Source organism: Diabrotica virgifera, chromosome 1 (genome assembly GCF_917563875.1).
Source record: "Diabrotica virgifera virgifera chromosome 1, PGI_DIABVI_V3a".
In the NCBI taxonomy this organism is placed as follows: Eukaryota; Metazoa; Arthropoda; class Insecta; order Coleoptera; family Chrysomelidae; genus Diabrotica; species Diabrotica virgifera.
The window spans coordinates 160,642,849-160,659,065 of record NC_065443.1 but is presented as its reverse complement, the minus strand read 5'-3'; the positions used below and the strand labels follow the sequence as shown (position 1 = coordinate 160,659,065).

The following is a 16,217-nucleotide window of genomic DNA, read 5'->3' as shown; positions in this document are numbered from 1 at the left end:
ATTCTAAATAACTTTTCCTAATAACAATTTTCGATATTGTCAAAAATAAAGGTATTTTACTCTTGAGCGAAATTCATATTTTTTGACACACCTCGTATAAAATGGATAAAACTTGACATAAGATGGTTGTATTTTAGATTTTAAACCATGCAGAACTTTTTATTAAGAATCAGTTTTTTTAGTAAAATTAATAATAAAAGAATTATCAGAATTGACATAACTGAGTTGTCCAAAATTTTTCATAAAAATTTTTTTCTTCAATTAGAAAGATGTAATTGCATATTAAAATATAGTTTTTAATTCCAAATAACTTTTCTTTATAGCAATTTTCAGTATTGTGAAAAATAAAGCTACTTACTCTTGAGTGAAATTCTAACTTTTTGACATACCTCGTATAATATTCATAAAATTTGATATCTGATGGTTGAATCTTAGGTTTTAGACCATGCAGAGCTTTTTATGAAGAATAACTTTTTTTCGTAAAACTAATAATAAAAAAGTTTTCCATATGGACACAACTTACAGGGACATACTGTATATTTATTTAATTAAAAAAAGGTACAACAATTTTAGATACAAGTGTATGATTTTATCACTTGTTATGATATTCACAAACACAAGTATTTTGGTACGAAACATAATGGAATTTTACACTTTGAACAATGTACGGTAGTTTGCTCTTTCTGACACTTTCTGCATCTAATTTGTCACCATAATTGGGAAAATGTCATTCACCGTCATACCGTAGTTCCTCTTCAACAGATATAAGTGGAGGTCTAATTAATATAGGGATCCCCGATTTTTTTCAAGCTAAATTTTGAGCAATGTCTAGTTTGAAAGCTTTTAGTGTTTAATTTGCTCTGCCATTGATGCTCTCTTTATCTCTGATATATCTCTCTTTATCTCTGATACAGATATAGGGAATTAGTAATACAAGCTTGTACATGTAATATTCTATAGATTACAAAGTAAAACAGAAGAGAAGTATATTATTCTTTTTTTATTTGGGAACTTATATTAAATACAGTTTATATTTTTTACAAAAAGTAATATTTATTCATTAGTTTCTGTCTATAATAGATATTCGAATTCCATTTTTGGAGACTAATATAGTCTCTGGTACTAGCTGCAGTTCATGAATGGGGAATGCCGGCTTTAATTCAAAATTTCTCAAAATTTTGGAAAGGGTACTCTTTATTTCCAACATTGCAAATTTTTGACCTAAAACAACAATTAGACATGATCTTATAGTATTAAAAATTAATTAAAGTTTTTTTAATTTTTAAATCTACACTACATAATGAAGACCTTCGGACCAGATAGGGGAGTGCAATTAGAACGAAAATATGCATTGTTTCTGAAAAATTCAAACAAGCTTATACTTTTCCAAAACTTTTTTTGTTAGTTGTTTATATACATGTTTAAGTAAAAAGTTCTACTCGCAGATTTGGCCGCTAATTGTTTATTAATTGTTTAAACAATAACAATTGTTTTGTATTAATCATTTTAAAAATATCGGTAAATTCATCATTTTACTTTGATAAAATATGTTTCTATTTTGTTTTTGATTGTGCTGAATCCGAATATGGCATTGCAATTTGAAAATTCTTATACAGCAGCTCTTATACAGTATGTATGCGCAGCTAGTAACCACATGGAAAACTTTTTTATTATCAATTTTACGAAAAAAGTTATTCTTCATAAAATGCTCTGGATAGTCAAAAATCTAAAACTTAACCATCAGATATCAAATTTGATCAATTTTATATGAGTTATGTCAAAAATATGAATTTCGTTAAAGAGTAAAGTACCTTTATATTCCAGAATATCAAAAATTGCTATTATAAAAGTTGTTTAAAATTAGAAACTATATCTAAATATACAATTACATCATTATAATCGAAAAAAACATTTTTAATTTTTTCTCGAATTACGTATACTCATTATCATTTTATTACAATTAGATATTTATTTTATTATCACTTTTACGAAAAAAAGTTATACTTCATAAAATATTCTCCGTAGTATAAAATCTAAGATACAACCATCAGATATCAAAGTTTTTTTAATTTTATACGAGGTATGTAAAAGATATGAATTTTTCGTAAGAGTTATGTGACTTTATTATTCAAAATATTTTAATTAGAAGGATGTAATTGAACACTAAAACAAATATTTTAATTCCAAACAACTTTTCTTAATAACACTTTTCGATATTGTGAAATGTAAAGGTATATTACTCTTGAGTGAAATTCATATTTTCTGACATACCTCGTATAAAATTAATTAAATTTGTTATTTGATGATTGCATCTTAGATTATAATATACGATGCAGAATATTTTAGAAAGAATAACTTTTTTCGTAAACCTGATAATAAAAAAGTTATCAATAGGTTCCAAGTTAAGCAGACATACTGTATAAGAGCTAAAAAAAATTTTTTTTACTGAACATTTATTATTTTTAAAGCTTATTATTAAATGTATTTTAGGTAAGTTTTACAGAAAAAAGTTTTGATCACTTTGTATAAACATTTTTTTAGCTGGTAATTTTCGGTTTTTGTATTACATTTTTGTTATCTTTCTTAATTTTCTCAAAAAGAAATAGTTTATTTTATTTCTAAAGTAAAGTAATTCAGTTCATTTTAAGGACTACATCGTAAGCTTTAAAAAAGTACTTATAAAACTTTAATAGATCTGTCCAAACTTGAGTAATACCGTCTTAAATTGGTGGTAATTCTATAAAACTACAAAGATTTCAAAAATTACATTTTTTGAGACGTCATATCATTTGAATTACATTTTTGAAATTTTTTTTGAATGAAACATCATTTAGTAAGATGCTTGAAAGGTAAGTTCTGCAAAATGGAAAGTTTAATAAGAAAAATTGTATTAGTTACGCATTTTTAAATCATTTTTAAACAAAATTCATGTAATGCTCACTTTCCGCCCACACCGTAATTATGACCATAAATTTTATTTTTTTCTATTATAACCATAAGATAGCTTAATTATTCTTCTTTTATGTTCAATTTTTAAAATTTCATTTGATCTATTAGTTAAAGAATTACATTAAAATAACTCAACCATGCACTTCGCCGTAAGCTAGTTTACAGTGAGCGAATGTTTGTGAGAAGGGTGACTTTAGCGTTATAAATAAAAAATTATACAAGATACAGATTTAATTTTAGAAAATTCTTTATATAAGGGATTTTTTGTAAAATATCCTGAATTTTTCAATGGTCAAGTCAGTTTTTTTTCTAAAATTTATATTTTCGAAGTTATTTAAAAAAAACATCTAATTTCGTAGTTCATTTGTAAATAAAAAATGAAGCACCCACTTTTCGAGTAGAACTTTTTGATATGTTGTTTATTAAACATTGCTTAATGAAATTACAAAAAGTATTACAAAAAATTCTATCTTGTTTGATTTTTTCCGAAGTGAAAATCTATATGCACTCCCCTAAGAAGGGGGCATGCGACCAAATAATATTTTGGAGAAAACATCATTTAAAACTTATTTTCAAATCCTGAAATCCAATTTTTACATTTTTCTCGGAAGTAAGGGCAACAATCGTTTGGAAATATGTTATTAAATAATATTAAAAGTAGCACAAATGTTTATTTAACGGTTTTTGAGTTTATGAACACTTTTTGAAAAAGTATGAGCCTTATCCCCTTTTGTATAAAAAATCATAATCTAAAAAATGAACATAAAATGCAACAATAAAATAATTCAGTTGTATTTTATAAGTTCAGTTGTATTTTCTAATATTTTTAATATCTGAAAAGCCGACCAAATTTTCAATATCTTCCAGTAGTGGTTCAGTATTAGTCCAGAGAAATAAGATTCTTCTCGTGACACATCCCCCTCCAGGCCGATACTAAATTTTTTGAGTAGTATGGACATCTATAATAACAACCTTATATGTTTCCTGCAACCGATTTTGATGATATACATAGTTATAAACAAATGAAGATCAGAAAACGGTAAATTTTCGCATTTTTCTTCTATTACTAAAAAGTAAAGCATTTTAAACAAATTTGAGAATAAGAAACTCATAAATCATATAAAAAACTTCAATGCGGCGTTCGCTACATATCCTTATTTGTTGCTTAGAAAATTGCAAAATAAGTCATACATTTTAAGTTTTTATAAATATTCAGGGTTAGTAAAATTGGTCAAATAGTTTAAAATTTATTTAATTTGTTTATCCCAAATTAATTTTTTTGCAACACTATAAATCAGAAAATGATAAGGTTACAGTAATACTTCGTATAGTTTATGAAAGAAGAAGATTTATACTATTAACTTACTTAAAAAAAGTTACAAATAATAATTTTGAATAGTGTAAAATTATTTTGCAAGAACATGTCGATTTTTTTCTTTTCAACAATTAGAATTACTTTTTAACCACTACCCGTAGAAAAATAATTTTTTCATATTCAAGAAGAATGAATTTTTATACACATTTAAAAAGAAAACAATTGTCCTAGGACAATTAGGCACAAAGTTAGCCTGCTTCTTTTTCTATTCTCAGCAGCTTTGTTTATAACAATTATTAAGAAATAGAATTAGCCGCATTTGAAAGAAAGTACTTCATAGTTTTAGGCCCGGTACTTTACGTCTCGATTAACAGCAGGTTAGTTAACGAGGGTTTAATCGGGACCTCTTTAGGGTCTCTTGCGTTGTAATAAATGCAATTACAAGTATCATTATAATTATAGACAAGTACAATAATAATTAAAATTGCATTTATTACAACGCAAGAGACCCTAAAGAGGTCCATATTAAACCCCGGTTAACTAACCGGCTGTTAATAAGACATAAAGTACCGGGCCTTAATGTACCAAATATAAAAAAGATTTCCTTTTAAGGAAATCCTCCACAACGCTTATAAATGTGGCCCATAAAATCTGCCGGCCTTGAAACTTGGGATAGCGATGAGAAGGGGGAAGGAGCTGTTAACTGTATCTCTGGTTCTCGATTATTTATTTCGACGTTTCTTTTTTTAATTTGTATGTAGTTTTTACGTACATTACGAATATGCATTATTTAAATATATTAATTGTTATATACACCGTCAGATTTGTTTAAACAATTTTTTTTTCAATATTTTAAATAATATTGGATGTAGCTTTTATTGTAAAACGTAAATTAATTCAGTCAATTTGTACTCTACGAGCTCCCTAGTGGGAAATTTTTGGGGTAGTTCTGATTTCTTTCATAATATATGTATTTTGAGCTGCTGAATCCGAATATGAGGTTTGCGGACAAAATTTCTTGACGGAGCATTGAAAAAATCAAGAAAAAAGCGAAAAATTTCTCATTTTTTCCGTTTTTCTGCTAAAACCTGGAAAACTATTAACTTTTAGTAAATGGTCTGTTAACAAAAAATTAAAGTACTTAAAATTCTCTCAAATATCACTATCTACTTTTATTTTCAGAGGAACCGTTCGGTCTAAAGTGCAAGTTGAAAATTGCCAATTTAAAAAAAAACTCGGCAAAACCCACTTTTTACACTCCAAAACTTTATATTTTATTAGAATGCTGTCATTTGATAAATGTCTCCTAGTTTTCTGTACGAATAATAAATGTTAGTTCATAGTATGAATCTGGTATGTCTCTTGTGACAGCTTCCATGAGTCCATTCCATTCTAAGAGGCCGGGAATGTCTCTGCGTTTCAGTTGGTGTGAACATTTTCTTTGGATATGTTATCTTGATTTCTGATAAACCTTGAGGTCCTTTCAAAATGTATTAGTTGAATATCTCCCTGACTTCCATAAACCTCAGGCGCGGGTTTGGTTTTTAACCGAGGAATGGACTGGTTAGGAGCTACTGCATGTTTTGGTGCAATACAAGAAATGCCACCCATGACGTGAAAAGAATGGTATCCGTCGATTGTATGTACGTTAAAGTCAGCCTTATCGTACACCTGTTGTGTAAAGTACGGCTGGTCAATTTTCTGCGGATCACCTGCGATTGCTGACACTTCCAGACAAGCAACGCGCTTGCTCAAAGTCTTGTAGCGGCAGTAAGGCCCAGATAATTCCTCTCACCATTCCTTGCAGGGTTGGCCGTTTTCTCTACAAAAAGTACGGCTCAAGAAAAGAGGTTGATGTAGTCTCCTCTTTGGGGTTTTTTTCATTCTATATAGAAGCTGTTTGCCTGAAAGTGTCAGCGTTCGCAGGCGATCCGCAGAAAATTTACCTGCCGTGTTTTTCACAGCCGGTGTACGTTAACGCTGGTTTTAACGTACATACAATTGACCGATGCCACACTTTTTACATCAAAAGTGGCATTTGTTTTATTGCACCAAAATATGCAGATAAACTGTGACTCCATCTGTATCTGATCTTCTGTGGCTCTAAGGGAAAAACAGAGATACTCCCGGCCTCTTAGGATGAAATGGATTGATGGAAGCTGTCACAAGAGACATAACAAATGAACTAACATTTATTATTTGTGCAGAAAATTAGGAGGAATTTATCAAATGACAGCATTCTAATAAAAAATAAAGTTTTGGAGTGTAAAAAGTGGGTTTTGCCGAGACCGTTAAAAATTGGCAATTTTCAACTTGCATTTTAGACCAAAACGGTTCGTCTGAAAAAAAGTAAATGGTGATATTTGTAGAGAATTTTAAGTACTTTAACTTCTGCTAACAGACCTTTTACTGAAAGTTATTATTTTTCGAGATCTAAGCAAAAAAGTGAGAAAAAGCAGAAATTTTACGTTTTTTTCGCAATTTTTTCAATGTTCCGTCACGAAGTTTTGTCCGCAACCCTTATATTCCGATTCAGCAGCCCCAAATTCATACATAATGGAAGAAATCAGAACTACCCCAAAACTTTCCTAGTCAAAAAACAATTTTATTGAATTACATATTAGGTCTGGATCCCGCGTATGAAAAAAAAGTTGATTAATAGCAAGCTGAAAATTTGTTAATATCTTAAGGGTGTCTAGTCGGATAAACTTTGATATATGCGAACACTGGAACAGGGGCAGTTTTAACTGTGGAGCAGGTTAAAAATTTGGAACGGTCACACCACGAAAACGGCACATTTATTTTGTCCGACAGAACAGACTTAAACTCTTCGAACAGAGATTAAACTCTCATGCAAAAATCAGACTGCTATTTATCACCAAATGGGCGTTTTAATGAGTGGAACATGTAGAATATTTCAAATGACAGGAATTATGACAGGTGATAAATAGCAGTCTGATTTTTGGATGAGAGTTTAATCTCTGTTCGGAGAGTTTAAGTCTGTTCTGTCGGACAAAATAAATGTGCCGTTTTCGTGGTGTGACCGTTCCAAATTTTTAACCTGTTCCACAATTAAAACTGCCCCTGTTCCAGTGTTCGCATATATCAAAGTTTATCCGACTAGACACCCTTAAGCTATTAACAAATTTTCAGCTTGCTATTAATCAACTTTTTTTTCATACGCGGGATCCAGACCTATATCGTTTATTATTATATACTAATCCTATTCAATTATTCCTAAACCTAATATTGGTTTATAATATTGCATTGAAAATAAAAATCTTAAATAAACTAGGTTCTATTTTTGGATAAACATGCTACTAGCAAAATGAAAAATGAAATGTAACAAAATTATAGAGAGAACAAAAATAACAAAATTATTTGCAGAAATTTTCTACAATATTAAAATAATTGTATCTTACAACATTGAAAGTTATTATTTCCCATTGAAAATAGTTGATTATTGAAAGTTATAATTTTAAGATTGTAAAAAAAAACAAAAATTAACATATTTCATACATTTTGGTATAATAACAATACTATTAAAATAAAATAAAAGGAGATTTATCTAGGATTACTTGTATTTTTATGAAAAACGTAAAATTATCAGTTACCTATTTATTATAAGTTATTGTAAATTCAAGTGCAAATGATCCACTCCTATGATTGCCAACAAAGTCATCCTAAAAATACCGTAAAAGAATTTCCAAAAATTGTTTACACAATTTACATAGTTAATTAAATAACCACTTTATTAACAAAAAAACTATCCGTAACGTACGCAAAGAGTACATACAGATAATAAAAAAGAAACTTTAAAATAGATACTAGAGAAAGATAGATGTTTTGGTTATCGAAGACCATAAAATATTTATATCTCTGTACTAACAGGTGCTCAGTGCAACCAGTTTTTCAAGAGCAGGTAATTTATCTTAAAAAATATCTGGTAAACCGAAGATCTGTTGATCGGATCGGCACTAACTGTTCTTAGCTGAATTTCCAACCTCAATCAATAACGTTTATCTGTTGTTTGGTGGTTCTGTAACTTCAGTTTTTCATTCATAATAGTATGTTTAACAAAAAAATAAAACCTACTTCATTTGAGATTTTTTCATTTCCATAGACCCAATATTATTTTAGTATTTTTAGAAACAATTGAATGGGATAATTTGTTTTTTCATATTTTAAATTATTACTAAGTTTAATGAAAGACTATGTATTATTATATTATTCATAAATATTTATATTTTGTGATTAAAATTACTTCAACTTCAAATATTATTACAAAAAATTGAAAAAAAATATTGTTTAAACAAATTTTATGGTGTATATAACAATTAATTTATTTAAATAATGCATATTCGTACTGTACGCAAGAATTACACACAAATTAAAAAAGGAAACGTCGAAATCCATAGGCGAGAACCAGAGATACAGCTAACAGTTCCCTTCTCATCGATCTCCCAAGTTTCAAGGCCGGCCGATTTTAAGAGGCACATTTTGAAGCTGTGTGGACGATTTGTTTGAAAGTATATATTTTTTATATTTAGTACATTAAGATTTTGAAGTACGTTCTTTCAAATGTGGCTGTTTTGATTTCGTAATTGTTATAAAGAAAGCTGCTCTGAATTAAAAAAAAGGGGGGCAACTTCGTCCCTAATTCTCCTAGGACAATTTTTTTTTTAAATTGCATAAAAATTCAGTCATTCTAACTGTGAAAAAATAATTTTTCTACGGATAATGGTTAAAAAGTTATTCTAATTGTTTATAAGCAAAAAATCGACATGTCTTTGCAAAATAATTTTGCAATATTTAGAATTATTTTTTGCAATATTTTTTTAATCAAATTATTGGTATAAATCTTCTTCTATCATAAACTATCCAAAGTATTACTGTAACTTCATCATTTTCTAAATTATAGTGTTGCAAAAAAAATAATGTACGATAAACAAATTAAATAACTTTTAAACTATTTGACCAATTGCTTTGAAATTTAGGGTATAATTTAAGCACCAGAAGTCTCAGCAATCCGTGTAATCAGAAGGTTCTAAGTTTATTTTTGCATAAGCTATGAATATTTATAAAAACTCAAAATTTATGGCTTATTTTGCAATTTTGTAAGCAACCAATAGGGATAGTCATATTCAGCGAACGCCATGTTGAACTTTTTTTGTATGGTTTATAAGCTTCTTACTCCTAAATTTGTTTAAAATGTTTAACTTTTTGGTAATAGACGAAAAAAGCGAAAATTTAGCGTTTTTTTTTATTTTCATTTGTTTATAACTATGTATATAATCAAAATCGGCTGCAGGAAACATAATATAGGTTATTATTATAGATGTCCATACTACTCAAAAAATTTGGTTTCGGCCTGGAGGGGCTTGTGTCACCAACAGGATATTTTTTCCTTTTTTCTCTGAACTATATCTGGTAGAATCTAGTGACAAGCACCATTTTCTGCCTACACTGTTTTGTGCAACCGCAAGGTACATCTAATTTTTGTAGTTCTATTGTCTTTCTTTTGTATTTATATATTCGTAACCTAGATTTATTTTAGTATTGCGCTTAATTTTTTATGTCGTTGGGTATCATTGCGTCTCCATCTAAGAGGCGCCTTCTATTCTGGAGTTGGCAAAAGACCTCCAGAAGTCTGTGGGGTATAAACTCACATTCATTTTCATACAATAAAGTAGGTATTTTACTAAAAATGGATAAGCCTCAAAAAACCTTTACAACAATCCTAATATTTTTATGCCCGAAAAATATAACAAGGGGACAAGCCCCACATTTAATTAACTTACTGTTTCTGAGTTTATATCTTCCGAAGCGCTGCTACTTCGGGATACTGTATAGTCTTTGTCATCTTCGCTTTCATTTAAAAACGGATCATGGTCACTGTGTTCAGAATCAAACTCAGAAAAGTCTATTTTCAGTTAACATACACGGGAATGTTCCGCCGCTATGTTGATTACTACTGTGGCTTGTCTCCTTCTGTTGCAATACAAAGTAATGGTGACACAACGGGACTTACTACAGCGGCGCCATCTATGAGAAAACAGCTTAAATTTTCTGTTTGGGACATTAGTATGATCTTAAAGTGTGCGATTTCTACTTTAACTCATTTTTGACGAAATTGTGGCTTGTCCCCTTCTAGTCCCAAGGTCTAGTCCCACCGATTAATATTTCGTTAATGGTCAATCCTTTAATGATGTCTATTAAGCTAGAAAGACCATTTCATAAGGGAGCCATGAGACACACCCCATATTTTTTTGCTATTTTATTGCTAATTTATTACGCAAATTAAAAATTTATTGCTTCATCCCCTTCAGAGAAACAGGTGGCCATTCCAGCTTAATATTAAGCTAGAAAGGCCAACATTCATATATCCGGAACTGAAGTAGATAGAGAGTTGCTTCCGGCGGCGTATTTTATTGCTAATTAATTGCTAATTTATTACGCAAAACAAAAATTTATTGCTTCATCCCCTTCAGAGAAACAGGTGGCCATTCCAGCTTAATATTAAGCTAGAAAGGCCAACATTCATATATCCGGAAAGAAAGTAGATAGAGAGTTGCTTCCGGTGGCTTATTTTATTGCTAATTAATTGCTAATTGACTACGCAAAACAAAAATAGATTGCTTCATCCCCTTCAGAAAAACAGGTGGCCATTCCAGCTTAATATTAAGCTAGAAAGGCCAACATTCATATATCCGGAACGAAAGTAGATAGAGAGTTGCTCCCGGTGGCCTATTTTATTGCTAATTAATTGCTAATTTATTACGCAAAACAAAAATTTATTGCTTCAACCCCTTCAGAGAAACAGGTGGCCATTCCAGCTTAATATTAAGCTAGAAAGGCCAACATTCATATATCCGGAACGAAAGTAGATAGAGAGTTGCTTCCGGTGGCTTATTTTATTGCTAATTAATTGCTAATTGACTACGCAAAACAAAAATTGATTGCTTCATCCCCTTCGGAAAAACAGGTGGCCATTCCAGCTTAATATTAAGCTAGAAAGGCCAACATTCATATATCCGGAACGAAAGTAGATAGAGAGTTTCTTCCGGTAGCCTATTTTATTACTAATTAATTGCTAATTTATTACGCAAAACAAAAATTCATTGCTTCAACCCCTTCAGAGAAACAGGTGGCCATTTCAGCTTAATATTAAGCTAGAATAGCCAACATTCATATTTCCGGAACGAAAGTAGATATAGGGTAGCTTCCGGCGGCATATTTTATTGCTAATTAATTGCTAAAAGATTGAGTTTACAAGAATTTACAAACTCACCCCCTTCAACCCCTACCGTTATCATCATTTCCCGGAATCCACAAAAAGTGAAAATAACCAGTTTAAAGAGCTAAAACCAAGTACGTGTTTTTTGCTCATCAACTACATGTCTAAGCCAAAAATGAATGTTTTGCTTCCTCCCCTAACGAGCCACAATGGCTGCAGCGGCTTAATACTTAAGGCTGCAATACTCAACACTCCTATTTCAGGAAAGAAAGCAGATAGAGGGTCGCTTCTGGCGGAATATTTAATTTTTAATTAATTGCTGAAAGATGGTTATACCACTATTTACAAACTCACCCCCTCCAACCCCTACCGTTATCATCGTTCCACAGATTTCACAAAGCGTGAAAATAATCAGTTTAAAAACTTAAAACCAAGTGGGTATTTTTTTCTAATTAACGGCTGCAGGTCTACGCCAAAAACCAATTTTTTGTCTTCATCCCCTAACGAGAAACAATGGCTACTGCGGTTTAATTCTTAAGCTACAATACCCAACACTCCTATTTCAAGAACGAAAGCAGATAGAGGGTCGTTTCCAGCGGCATATTTTATTGCTAATTAATTTCTGAAAGATATGGTATACAACACTTTGCAAACTCACCCCCTCCAACCCCCACCGTTGTCATCATTCCCCGGATTTCACAGAAAGTCAAAATTACTAGTTTAAAAACCTATGACCAAGTGGGTATTTTTTTCCTAAGCAACTGCTGCAGGTCTACGCCAAAAACGATTGTATTGCTTCATCCCTTAACGAACAACAATGGCTACTGCGTTTGAATACTTAAACTACAACATTCAATTCTCCTGTTTCAGTAACGAAAGCAGATAGAGCGTCGCTTCCGGCGGCCTATTTTATTGCTAACTAATTGCTTATTTATTACGCAAATTTCAAATTTATAGCTTCAACCCCTTCAGAGAAACAGGTGGCTATTCCAGCTTAATATTAAGCTAGAATAGCCAACATTCACATTTCCGGAACAAAAGTAGATAGAGGGAAGCGGGTATTTTTTGCTTATTAATTGCTACAGTTTTAAGCCAAAAATGAATGTTTTTCTTCATCCCCTAACGAGCCACAATGGCTACTACGGTTTAATACTTGAGGTTACAATACCCAACAGTCCTATTTCAGGAAAGAAAGCAGATAGAGGGTCGCTTCTGGCGGCATATTTTATTTTTAATTAATTGCTGAAAGGCGGAGTATACCGGAATTTGTAAACTCACCCCCTCCAACCCCTACCATTATCATCGTTCCCCGGATTTCACAAAGAGTAAAAATAACCAGTTTAAAGACTTAAAACCAAGTGGGTATTTTTTCTAATTAATTAACTTCTACGCAGGTCTACGCCAAAAACGAATTTTTTGCTTCATCCCCTAACGAGCAATAATGGCTATTGCGGTTTAATACTAAAGCTACAATACCCAACACTCCTATTTCAGAAACGAAATTGCTAGTTAATTGCTGAAATATGTTGTATATAACAATTGATAAACTCACCCCCCAACCCCAATTGTTATCATTCCCCGGATTTCACAGAAAGTGAAAATTACCAGTTAAAAACCTTAGACCAAGTGGGTATTTTTTTTACTAAGTAACTGCTGCAGGTCTACCCCAAAAACGCTTTTTTGCTTCATCCCCTGAAGGGCAACAATGGCTACTGCGGTTGAATACTTAAGCTACAACACTCACCCCTCCTATTTCAGGGGCGAAAGCAGATAGCTGGTCGCTTATGGCGGCCTATTTTATTGCTATATTATGCAAAATAAAAATTTATTGCTTCAACCCCTTCAGAGAAACAGGTGACTATTTCAGCTTAATATTAAGCTAGAATAGCCAATATGCATATATCCGGAACGAAAGTAGATAGAGAGTTGCTTCCGGTGGCCTTTTTTGTTGCTAATTAATTGCTAATTTATTACAAAAAATAAAAATGTATTTCTTCAACCCCTTCAGAGAAACAGGTGGCTATTCCAGCTTAATATTAAACTAGAATAGCCAACATTCAGATTTCCGGAACAAAAGTAGATAGAGGGTAAGTATGCAACGTCCTTAAAAAACGAATTTACTAAGAGAGTTGACCATAATTTTTGCACTTATATGTGCTAATAATAAGCTGCGAAAGAATTTAAGCATAGGTTTCAAAAAATTAAAGCAAGTGTTGTTTATTTAATTTTAGTTTATTTTATCTTTAATGTACATTAGTAATCTGAGCGTTATTTTTTTTGTTTCTTTAACGAAAAATGATTTTTCTAGTAAATCATCGAAGCCCATCTAAGATGTTTTTCCTCTTCGATAGGTATAGGTTATGTAGTGACCACCTCGATTTTCATTAAATCAGACAAACTGGTTCCTCCTACACCAGTGTATCCGATAGCACCCATTATTACTAGCTGATAATCGTCGTCGTGGGGTATGTTTAAATTTTTATGGAGTGTCTTTAATGGTATGGTTTTAATTTCTTTATGTTCATTATAGACTTGAAAAACCACAACATCCCCTGCAATGAATGTAAATTAATTAATTTTTTGTTTTTTATAAAATACCTCTATAGAATTTGGAATGAAATTAAGTACAAAAAAGAGAAAAAGGGTGGTCATTAGCAAGCACTTAAACAGAAGTGTGAAGGTCAATGTCGACGAAACAGATCTGGAAGGAGTGAAGGAGTAACAAGAATAACGTACCTTGGAAGCAACCTTGATGAAACTTTGTACCACTCACTGGAATTAAGAACACATCTGGAAAAGGAACGTACAGTGTTTTACAAAATGCAAAAAGTTCTATGCAACCTCCAGCTGGATATCTCATTGAGAACTAGAATACATAAGTGGTATGTTTTCTCCATCTTCCTCTATGGGGTTGAAGCCTGGACAATGACAGAAGTAACACAAAAAAAATCCAAGCATTCGAACTCTGGTGCTACCGTAAAATGCTCAGAATGTCCTACATGAGCCATACGACAAATGCGGAAGTCTTTCGGAGGATGAACAAGGAAACAGAGCTTATGATTATAATAAAAAAAATGGACAATAGACAAATATGACCTCCATAGAACTATCCAGGATGGCTGCAAATAAGATTAAATGGTTAAATGTAATGGTCAACATCCTTAAGGATAAGGCACCGTAAGAAGAAGATAAAATATATGAGTAATTCCACATAAATTCTCTATATTTCTGTCACAGATTGTGGATTTTTTGAAATTTAGGGGCATGCTTCTGAAACCACTTTTTGTTCGTTCTTTAGGACCTGAATGTCAAGCTGTTTTGGGAATTGAAATCGAAACTTATGTCATATGTCTGAATTATCTTTCCTATCCTTGTTTGCATTCATTAAATGCTATTTTGTAAATTGTTTGGTACAATATATCAACACTCTCGATGTAAACTTGCACGCTAAAGAAGATGGCCTTAACATAATTTGTCTAAAGTCCAAAGTAACGTTCCTATTACCTATTTTTGAAAAAGAGACAAGTGTATTTTAGCATGTTTTTAAAGCAAATGAACATTCCTACTAGCTATTTTTGAACAAGTGTATTTTAGAATTTTTTGCGTTTTTCTGTACTCCGACTATGATTTCAACCCAAAAAAAAAGATACAAGAAACATTTCCATATGGCATAAACAGAATTTACCTAAAACCGTAAGGAACTATCCTATAAGCTATTTTTTAATGAGAGATTAGAGTATTTTAGCATGTTTTTATTTTCATTTTTATGCATTTATTTGTAGGTACTCTGGTCATAATTACAACGATAAGAAGTAACAACTCGGTAATATTTTCGATGTAAAATTTTACACTGAAAAACATGATACTAACAGAATTTAGCTAAAGCCTGAAGGGACTTTCCTATAACCAATTTTGGAAAGAGAGATTAGTGGATTTTAAGATGTTTTTTAAGCTTAATTACTTTTTCTACAATCCGTTTTGACGAGCCATTTTGGTGGTGATTTAGTTTGAGATTTTTAGCTGAATACAATATTAAGAACAGTAAGGGTATTCTCTTAAATTACTTTTAGTTATAAAAGTATTATTTTTAAATCAATTGATCACGAGAACGGCACATGAAGATGGATTGTAGAAAAAATCCACTAACATCTACTTTAAAAATAGCTTATATGAATGTTCCTACGAGCATTGTATTAATTATTCTATTAGCGTCATCTCTTTATCCTGCAATATTAAATCCAAAATGTTACCTGATTCTTTTTTTAGGGTTGATATTATGGACAGAGTGCAAATAAAGACATAAAAATGAAAAATGATGCTAAACTACACTTGTCTCTAATCTCTCCTTCCAAAATTGGTTATAGGAAAGTTCCTTCAGGCTTTAGCTAAATTCTGTTAGTATCACGTTTTTCAGTGTAAAATTTTACATCGAAAATGTTACCGACCTGTAACTTTTTTATCGTTGTAATTATGGCCCGAGTACAAATAAATGCATAAAAATGAAAAAAAAACATGCTAAAATACTCTAATCTCTCATTAAAAAATAGCTTGTAGGATAGCTCCTTACGGTTTTAGGTAAATTCTGTTTATGCGATATGGAAATGTTTCTTGTATCTTTTTTTGTGTTGAAATTATAGTCGGAGTACAGAAAAACGCAAAAAATTCTAAAATACGCTTGTTCAAAAATAGCTAGTAGGAATGTTCCTTCGCTTTAAA

At 31.2% G+C, this 16,217-nt stretch overlaps 1 protein-coding gene across 1 annotated transcript in view; it reads right to left on the bottom strand.

The window, feature by feature from the left end:
- Window positions 1-985: 985 nt before the first annotated feature.
- The window catches only part of LOC114340916 (cytochrome P450 4C1-like), a 183,150-nt gene continuing 167,918 nt past the window's right edge, over window positions 986-16,217 (bottom strand). Inside the window, exon 9 of the mRNA XM_050645620.1 lies at window positions 986-1,221. Within this exon, the coding sequence (XP_050501577.1) occupies window positions 1,061-1,221 (161 nt within the window). The 3' untranslated portion in view covers window positions 986-1,060. The remainder of the gene's footprint in view (window positions 1,222-16,217) is intronic.